The sequence below is a fragment of the Salmo salar genome, chromosome ssa14 (assembly GCF_905237065.1).
Source record: "Salmo salar chromosome ssa14, Ssal_v3.1, whole genome shotgun sequence".
NCBI classification, from domain to species: domain Eukaryota; kingdom Metazoa; phylum Chordata; class Actinopteri; order Salmoniformes; family Salmonidae; genus Salmo; species Salmo salar.
In genome coordinates this window covers 75,184,360-75,194,039 of record NC_059455.1, presented here as the reverse complement: position 1 = coordinate 75,194,039, position 9,680 = coordinate 75,184,360, and the positions used below count along the sequence as shown (strand labels likewise).

The 9,680-nt window shown below is 43.4% G+C and overlaps 1 protein-coding gene across 1 annotated transcript; it reads left to right on the top strand.

The window, feature by feature from the left end:
• The first annotated feature begins 34 nt into the window (after positions 1-34).
• On the top strand, positions 35-2,239 carry LOC106570310 (replication protein A 14 kDa subunit). Its single transcript, XM_045694805.1, has 4 exons — positions 35-236; positions 505-579; positions 780-891; positions 1,257-2,239. The coding sequence occupies exons 1-4, from the start codon at positions 63-65 to the stop codon at positions 1,337-1,339; spliced, it is 444 nt and encodes a 147-aa protein (XP_045550761.1). The 5' UTR covers positions 35-62; the 3' UTR covers positions 1,340-2,239.
• The last annotated feature ends 7,441 nt before the right edge of the window (positions 2,240-9,680 follow it).

Here is a 9,680-nt window from a genome sequence, read left to right as displayed (position 1 = left end):
TAATACGAGCTTGTATCCTGGGAAAGAATGTAACATAGAACAATGCGGAAACATCGTCATTCATGGTATTTCCCGCCCTACAACTTGCTTGTCTGATATTCAATCGTAGCTGCAAGTTGTGCACCGTAAAATCTTTCGAAATGGCAGTTTTCGAGACACAAAAATCCAGGATAAACTCTGATATGCTGTCTCGATATATCAGCAGGCCGATTTGCTTCGTTGGACGCGTTGAGAAGGTAATATGCTAGTGTTATTGGTCCACCGTTAGTTCAGCACTATAAAATAGATTTCTAGTAAGTGTTTCACTGTAAAGTCGACTCCTGTTGTATTCGGCGCGTGTGACAAAGACAAATTGATATGGATGGCGGTCTTCTCTTGACGAAAGATTCGTGGTGGTAACGTTACACCAGACTACACGGCCAGAAATGGCAATGAAATTCGATACTTACCTAGCTAGTTAGTATTATCAAATCGCAATTCATTGTTTAGTGTCGTCTATGACAGGTCAACCCAACAGGAAAATCATTCAGTCTTTCGGACGGAGAAGGGAAGTCTGCATCAGTGGAACTCAACGAGCCTGTAAGTACAGTCACAGCGTTTCTATAACGTTAGTTGCAAGACTTGACCAACTAGCTAGCACAGTAGACTGGTTGAACAGTAAGTAGCTATCTGCTAGGAATTAAGAATACAAAGATTTGACAAAGACAACACAACTGAAAGTGAACATTGTACTTGAGTTTATTATGTTGCCTGATGTAACATTGTTTATTTTTCCCCAGCTTGATGAGGAGCTGAGCGGGGTGGTGGAGGTGCTTGGTATGGTGTCCAACAAAGGGACAATAATGGCCTCTGCATACAACATACTCAGAGAAGACAAAGGCATTCCTTTCGGTAAGTACATAATCTCTCCTGTGGAAAAGGGAATGTGTTCTCAAAGTTAGACTGCTAAATGACATTATACACAGCAGGGTGACTTCCTGCAACAAAGTCAACAAAATATGTTCTCTTCCCAATGTGGGCATATCTCAAGGGAGAGCACATATTTGGGATAAATAATAATGGTGGTCTTGGCATATTTTAATTCTTGTTGATGACGGTGTTTCTAGGATGTCGCCCCACAGTATTTGATGATATTGACCTCTTGCAGAGTCTACTTTTAAACGTACCAAAGACGGTGTTCAACTGGTTTGACATCTCTTTATTTTCTTCACATAATGGCTTAACTAATAGCATTTTAATTTGTGTTTTCTTTTCAGACCTGGAGCTGTACAATGAAGTCCTGAAAGTCATCCACGATTTCCCCCAGCACTATCCATTTGAAATAGCCACCAGTGGATGAGCACTTTGCACTTATTTATTACTTCCTAAAGATCATTGTCAACATGAACCTCCATTCTCTTCTTTGCCATTTTTTATATACTTGTATATGAGTGTTACATGGATATGTACAGTTTCTTCTATTTCTTCATATGGAAAACAAGTCATTACAACAAGATTCATTAATAAACCCAAAATAAGCCGGGTCTCAATTTGTTTGATATCATCCTCGACTAAAATCAAGCTTTATTATCTTAACTCAACCAAGTTACTGCCTCGACTGTTTATAATATTGTCGTGAGCGGGTCTACTCCTTAGCTAATTAACTTGAACAGCGAGGGTTAGGAGGACTGCACTAAACAGTAGTGCGGCGCACAATTGACCCAGCGTTGTTAGGCTTTTGACGCGGTAGGCCGTCATTGTAAATAAGAATTTATTCTTAACTGACTTGCCTAGTTAAATAAAAAAATATATATATTTTCCCTTCCCAAGTTTTCTGAGCACTTTTTGTTGTTGTTGACAAGACTATAAAAACACCAGCAAATCTGCTTCTTGCGGTCAATTTGCAGTCTACAAATGATTTGTAATTATGTTCCAACCCTCTGACCCTCCGCTCAAGAAAAAAATCGGTCCGCGGCTGAATCTAGTTGATCACTGAGCTAGTGGGGTCTCTGCAATATATATATATACTGTATTTCAAATCTGACTTGAAAATGGCTTTCCACCATCTAGTCTACTGCATGCATGGCTGTGTTGTTACGCCCTCTGTTGATGCAAAGTGTTCAACACAAGCTACTGTACTGCTGGAACCACACTTCTTACCACCAGGTGGTGAGGTAGGGACTAAATAACCATCAGCAACACTATCACTGTATTACTTATCCCTAAAATAAAAAGTAGTTTCCCACCCCTGAAAAAACAATGTTTTTGCTTTTGTTTCATTATATCCCATCAATATATTCATGGTTTGACAAGTTTGAGGTTGTTCATCACTTGGCAAATGCCCTCCAAATATTGTGACATCTATGCATGGTTCATGTTCTTTACCTGAAATCTGAGATGCACAATTGACTATTAACATCACCGGATGTAAAATTCTAATTGGTATTGTAATTTTCTCATCTATAGGACCTGCCCATGCAGTATGTGCATAAAGGCACTATTTGGTTCTGTAATAAACAGTGAGAAATATTTTTCATTTCTCAATGTAATTGTATTTAAGACCTGTTTTGAAATGAAAAATGAAATATTACTTAATGGCAATTGTATGTCTGTGTATATCATCGCAGCACAGGAGCTGCAATGATTGTCTGATAGTGCTAATGTTATATGATATGCTGCTTGCTATATTGTGCTTCTTGATGGGTGTAAGAGGAGTAGCCTAGGGGAGGCAGGGCAGCTGCCATATTGTGGGATGTTCAGACAAACTATAGTGGTGATTGTTAAGTTGCTAGCCTATCACTGTCACTTGATATCATTTATCCCAACCAGAGATAGTCTGTCAAAGATAGCTGTCTTTTTGAGAGAGAGAGAGCTAACAGTCTCTATGAGTAACAGAGTCTGACTAAATCTTAGTTTACATTTTTATTTTATTTCACCTTTATATAACCAGGTAGGCTAGTTGAGAACATTTTGCAACTGCGACCTGGCCAAGGTAAAGCAAAGCAGTTCCGACACATAAAACAACACAGAGTTGCACATGGAATAAACAAACATACAATCAATAATACAGTAGAAAAATGTATATGCAGCATGTGCAAATGAGGTAGGATAAGAGAGGTAAGGCAATAAATAGGCCATGGTGGCAAAGTAATTACAATGTAGCAATTAAACACTGGAATGGTAGGGTGTGCAGAAGATGAATGTGCAAGTAGAAATACTGGGGTGCAAAGGAGCAAGATAAATAAATACAGGATGGGGATGAGGTAGATTGGATGGGCTATTTACAGATGAGCTATGTACAGGTGCAGTGATCTGTGAGCTGCTCTGACAGCTGGTGCTTAAAGCTAGTGAGGGAGGTAAGAGTCTCCAGCTTCAGAGATTTTTGCAGTTCGTTCCAGTCATTGGCAGCAGAGAACTGGAAGGAGAGGCGGCCAAAGGAAGAATTGGCTTTGGGGGTGACCAGTGATATATACGTGCTGGAGCGCGTGCTACGGGTGGGTGCTGCTATGGTGACCAGTGAGCTGAGATAGGGCCTAGCAGAGACTTGTAAATGACCTGGAGCCAGTGGGTTTGGCGACGAGTATGAAGCGAGGGCCAGCCAACGAGAGCATACAGGTCGCAGTGGTGGGTAGTATATGGGGCTTTGGCGACAATACGGATGGCACTGTGATAGACTGCATCCAATTTGTTGAGTAGAGTGTTGGAGGCTATTTTGTAAATGACATCGCCGAAGTCGAGGATTGGTATGATGGTCAGTTTTACGAGGGTATATTTGGCGGCATGAGTGAAGGATGCTTTGTTGCGAAATAGGAAGCCGATTCTAGATTTAATTTTGGATTGGAGATGCTTAATGTGAGTCTGGAAGGAGAGTTTAGTCTAACCAGACAACCAGATATTTGTAGTTGTCCACATATTCTAAGTCAGAACCGTCCAGAGTAGTGATGCTTATATACCAAGCCAGATATCTCTTCTATTAGCTTCGTGGCTGTTTCCCATGAATGAAACAACTCTCCATCATACAATATGAACTGACATGTCTAAAACAACCTCCTCCTTCACATATCTATCCAGAATCATGCCTATCAGGGGCCCATCTGAAAGGTTTGATACAGCCACATGAAGCCCTCAAACGCACTGAAGTTAAAGCTGAAAACTGCCACAGGCAGTTGAAGCGGAAACTGACACGTTTAACAACTGCTCCAAACATGGCAGTTTCAGGAAAACTCCATACCCGCAGGCCACTCATGTATTAGCACCCAAGGGCGTAAAACTGTTTCTCATTAGTTCTGCTTGCTACTGCTGCAGATATCAAATCAAATTGTATTTATCACATGCCCCGAATAGTAGACCTTACAGTGAAATGCTTACTTACAAGCCCTTTAAGCAACAATGAAGTTTTAAGAAAATGCCTAAAGAAAAGGTAAGAGATAAAAATAACAAATAATCAAAGAGCAGCAGTATGCAGGGGGTACTGGTACATAGTCAATGTCATTGTGCTGGGGCACCGGTGTCAAGGTAATTAAGGTACATGTACATGTAGGTAGAGTTATTAAAGTGACTATGCATAGATGACAGGGTAGCAGCAGCGTTCCAGAGGGTGGGGGGACAATGCAAATAGTCTTGGCGCTCCGGTACCGCTTGCCGTGCGGTAGCAGAGAGAATAGTCTATGACTAGGGTGGCTGGAATCTTTGACAATTTTTAGGGCCTTCCTCTGACACCGCCTGGTATAGAGGTCCTGGATGGCAAGAAGCTTGGCCCCAGTGATGTACTGGGCTGTACGCACTACCTCTGTAGTGCCTTGCGGTCGGAGGCCGAGCAGTTGCCCTACCAGGCTGTGAAGCAACCCGTCAGGATGCTCTTGATGGTGCAGCTGTAAAACATTTTGAGGGTCTGAGGACCCATGCCAAATCTTTTCAGTCTCCTGAATAGGAATAGGTTTTGTCGTGCTCTCTTTACAACTTTCTTGGTGTGCTTGAACCATGTTAGTTTGTTGGTGATGTGGACGCCAAGGAACTTGAAGCTTTCAACCTGCTCCACTACAGCCCCGTCAATGAGAATGGGGGCGTGCTCGGTCCTCCTTTTCCTGTAGTCCACAATCATCTCCTTTGTCTTGATCACATTAGGGGAGAGGCTGTTGTCCTTGTACCACACGATCAGGTCTCTGACCTCCTCCTTATAGGCTGTCTCATCGTTGTCGGTGATCAGGCCTACCACTGTTTTATCATCAGCAAACTTAATGATGGTGTTGGAGTTGTGCCTGGCCATGCAGTCATGAGTGAACAGGGAGTACAGGAGGGGACTGAGCACGCACCCCTGAGGGGTCCCCATGTTGAGGATCAGCGTGGTGGATGTGTTGTTACCTACCCTTATCACCTGGAACCTTTAGAATGTGTCTGATGGTACACAGACCTTTAGAATGTGTCTGATAGAACATGGAACATTTAGAATGTGTCTGATAGAACATGGAACCTTTAGAATGTGTTTGATAGAACATGGAACCTTTAGAATTGTCTGATGGTAACAGACCTTTAGAATGTTGCAGATAGAACATGGAACCTTTAGAATGTGTCTGATGGTAAACAGACCTTTAGAATGTGTCTGATAGAACATGGAACCTTTAAAATGTGTCTGATAGAACATGGAACCTTTAGAATGTGTCTGATGGTACACAGACCTTTAGAATGTTGCAGATAGAACATGGAACCTTTAGAACGTTGCCATATTTATATCTGCAGCAAGGCTCTGAACATTGGACTCTGTTGAACAACATGTCTGGTCATGACACAATTTGGTGTTCTTGCCTCTTGGATGACAGACTGTACAAACTTCCAAGTGATGGAGAGACAAGACAACCTGGGTTGGATTCCTCTATTCTCCATCAGAGCCTGCTGTCTATAGTTTTGTTTCATTGTTATCTCAGTCTCATGTTTAGTTGCTGCACCCCAAGAGATGGCAAGAAGCCGCCCTTCAAACTCCCTGGCCGGTGGTGGCAGGGCTGGCATCGGTCTGTTGGTTTAACATAGCCTGGCCCAGACACCCAGCCTGAGCCCAGTTACCGACACAGTACTCACTCTCACAGTGCCAGAGCATGGCTTTCACAACAACCACACTGAATAATAATGACACTATATGCCACTGTGCAGACACTTTCATCCAAATCGACTTACAGCATAGTACAGTTCTTACATTTTGTGTAGGCCTTTGTAATCCCTGTGGGAATTGAACCCACAACCTTGGATTTTGTTAGTGTCCTGCTCTAACCAATAGAGCAACACAGTACTTCAATTCCTATGTAATGTAATGTAATGTAAATGTAATTCCAGCCATGCAGTTATCAAGTAACGTTCCTTCAACATTCTCAGAAGTAGAACTTTTTGGCAGGCATGTTCTGTGGTTTGACATCTTTATAATGTCTGGAAGAAGAAGCAGCATGGTCCCTGTCACAGTGTAGATGTAGATCACTGCCCCCTCCAGCTAATGAGCAACCTTCAACTAAGGAAGTTTATGGCCGATTCCTCAGGGTGACATTTTAAGTACTGCGAAAGACAAATATATGAGGCTACTAATGCCACCAACACCTGTGTCCTATTGTCAATATAGGTTGGTAATTTGTCATTTGAGCAAGTTTGCGAACCTGGGATCTTGTGATAGTGAGTGACCTTGATGAAGTCACTAGGTGTCTTCATTACATCTTCAGAAAAACATATTGTCAACAGAGGTTCACCGTGACTGTTTGTGGGTTCAATGAGACTCCGTAGTGTACAGATATGAATATAAACATATACAGTAGTCCAACTAACGTTATTTATTTCATTGTAGCACATTAATAACAGAGGTTGGGTGGGAGGGATGTTGCACATTGATAGGCCGCAACATGGTTTAGTTGGTATGAATGATGACTGAGAAAACAAGGTGGTCTGACCTCAATATTGTAGAGTGAAAAAAAAACGGATTAACTATTGTTGTTATCAACATCAAAAATGTGTAATAACCAACATTAATTTCTTTCCATCAATCCGTTTGACAACAGTGTGATTGTCGGTGCGCTTCATAAAAATTCAGTGTTCCCAGTGCAGCCCCCTCGTGCAGGTTTGAATCGATTCGAGCAGGTTGATCACGGTTGCTCTCTCCTGCTTTAGGACTAAACCGGGGATAAAAAGGTTGCCCACCGGACTATGTAATTCAGACTAAATTAGCTGACTATTACTGTGATTCATTGTATATAAATAAGAATCAAGGTACGGTTTAATTGATTTGAAACTATGTTTTAAGTAACATTTGTGTCAAGTGGACTGTAGGCTATTGAACATCAAGTCATTTCCAGAGAGAAATTTGTTGTAGGCTATCCAATGACAATCACATGTGTTGCATGTTGTGTTGCAGATTGAAATGCCATTTTTAAAAATGATAATGGGTAACCCTGTCATTTTGATGATGGGTTCAGGGTTATTTGTGCTTTTAAATTAATCAATCCATTGATTTGGGAGCATTAACTAGTTCTCAGAATAATTCTCAGGATTTATACATTTATGATAACATATTTACAATTAAATATTTGATATGAAATAAATCAATTGAAATGGAATTCAAGAAATGTAAAACTTTTTTGGAACTAAATGGGGAACATTTCAGAAGAAAAAATGGTGTTTGACCATATCCTGCAAATTACTGCTATAGAGGCAAAAGTTAACTGGGAATAACTTGGCATCAGAATCTATTCTATCTGGTGAATGAAACAGAGGATCTGACAGAGAGCAGTGGTTTTGGTTCCCTGGGTAGTCATTAAGTTACACCGGCAGCTATTCCCTCACTGGAGGCTTCATGTGCAACCTGTTCCCTTTGCTTGCAAACAAATTATGATATCACACTGGCCCAAATTGATCTGGCATAATTTAGTGTTGTGTATTATGGTGTTGGCGCCCTCTAGTGTGTATATAAGTCATAGCACTCTTCTGTGACGTGTGTGTGTGTGTGTGTGTGTGTGTGTGTGTGTGTGTGTGTGTGTGTGTGTGTGTGTGTGTGTGTGTGTGTGTGTGTGTGTGTGTGTGTGTGTGTGTGTGTGTGTGTGTGAGAGAGTGAGAGTGAGAGTGAGTGAGTGAGAGGACTAAGGAGGAGTAAGGGCCAGAGAGATGACAACCAGGTCCTCCAAAATGAAGGAATAAGTTAGTGGGTTCCAGAAAGCGGACTTTCTTCATTCATCCATCCATCCATTCGTTCATTAATTCCTTAATGTGTTCATTCACCTTCCATCCTCTCCACCCCACCTCTCTTTCTACTCCTGTCTCTTCTCTCCACCCCTCTTCTCTCCATCTTTCTCTCCTCCTCCCCAATAGTTCTGATCTGCCCCGTGGAGATCATGTTCATCCAGGACAGCTCAGAGAAGACCAAGGTGCTGCTGTTTGAGAAGCAGAAAAACTTTGTCCTGCGTTTCAGCACGCGACTCATGCAGATCCAGGCAGCAGGTTGGGGACTGAGGATGATGCTAGCTGCGCTGCAGTACAGCAGGTTGGAGACTGTGGATGATGCTAGCTGCGCTGCAGTACAGCAGGTTGGAGACTGAGGATGAGGCTAGCTGCGCTGCAGTACAGCAGGTTGGAGACTGAGGATGATGCTAGCTGCACTGCAGTACAGCAGGTTGGGGACTGAGGATGATGCTAGCTGCGCTGCAATACAGCAGGTTGGAGACTGAGGATGATGCTAGCTGCGCTGCAGTACAGCAGGTTGGAGACTGAGGATGATGCTAGCTGCGCTGCAATACAGCAGGTTGGAGACTGAGGATGATGCTAGCTGCGCTGCAGTACAGCAGGTTGGGGACTGAGGATGATGCTAGCTGCGCTGCAATACAGCAGGTTGGAGACTTAGGATGATGCTAGCTGCGCTGCAGTACAGCAGATTGGAGACTGAGGATGATGCTAGCTGCGCTGCAGTACAGCAGGTTGGAGACTGAGGATGATGCTAGCTGCGCTGCAGTACAGCAGGTTGGAGACTGAGGATGATGCTAGCTGCGCTGCAGTACAGCAGGTTGGGGACTGAGGATGATGCTAGCTGCGCTGCAGTACAGCAGGTTGGAGACTGAGGATGATGCTAGCTGCACTGCAGTACAGCAGGTTGGAGACTGAGGATGATGCTAGCTGCACTGCAGTACAGCAGGTTGGAGACTGAGGATGATGTTAGCTGCACTGCAGTACAGCAGGTTGGAGACTGAGGATGATGCTAGCTGCACTGCAGTACAGCAGATTGGAGACTGAGGATGATGCTAGCTGCACTGCAGTACAGCAGGTTGGAGACTGAGGATGATGCTAACACAGGTGTTTAGCCGTGAGACAGCGGCTAACAGCCTGAGGGTGGCGTTGCTGATGACCGACAGCGTGGACCATCCCCGCAGCCCCAGTGATGCGGCCGAGGCCAAGAACCACAACATTTGTCTGTTCACCATCAGGCTGTAGGGACTACCCAGGCAGGGACTGGCCCACCAATGCCAGGCTACGTTCCATCGCCAGCACCCCACCACAGCAGCACGTCCTCAGCCTCACAGACAACCTGCTGGAGGATAAACTCTTTAAAGAACTGGTGAGTGGTGGGAGGGATCTGTCCTCAAGGATACCAACATTCCTATACAATTCTAGATGTTTATATTTTCCCTCAAACCCTAAATCCCAATTCAGTAGAGCTCATGCAGTGAGATGACTGAACAGGATTA

Excerpts from the sequence above, each read along its gene's own strand:
- LOC106570310 (XM_045694805.1), top strand. The coding sequence starts at position 63 with ATGGTATTTCCCGCCCTACAACTTGCTTGTCTGATATTCAATCGTAGC. Across the intron at positions 580-779 it reads CAGTGGAACTCAACGAGCCT|CTTGATGAGGAGCTGAGCGG; the intron begins GTAAGTACAGTC and ends ATTTTTCCCCAG. Across the intron at positions 892-1,256 it reads AGACAAAGGCATTCCTTTCG|ACCTGGAGCTGTACAATGAA; the intron begins GTAAGTACATAA and ends TTTTCTTTTCAG.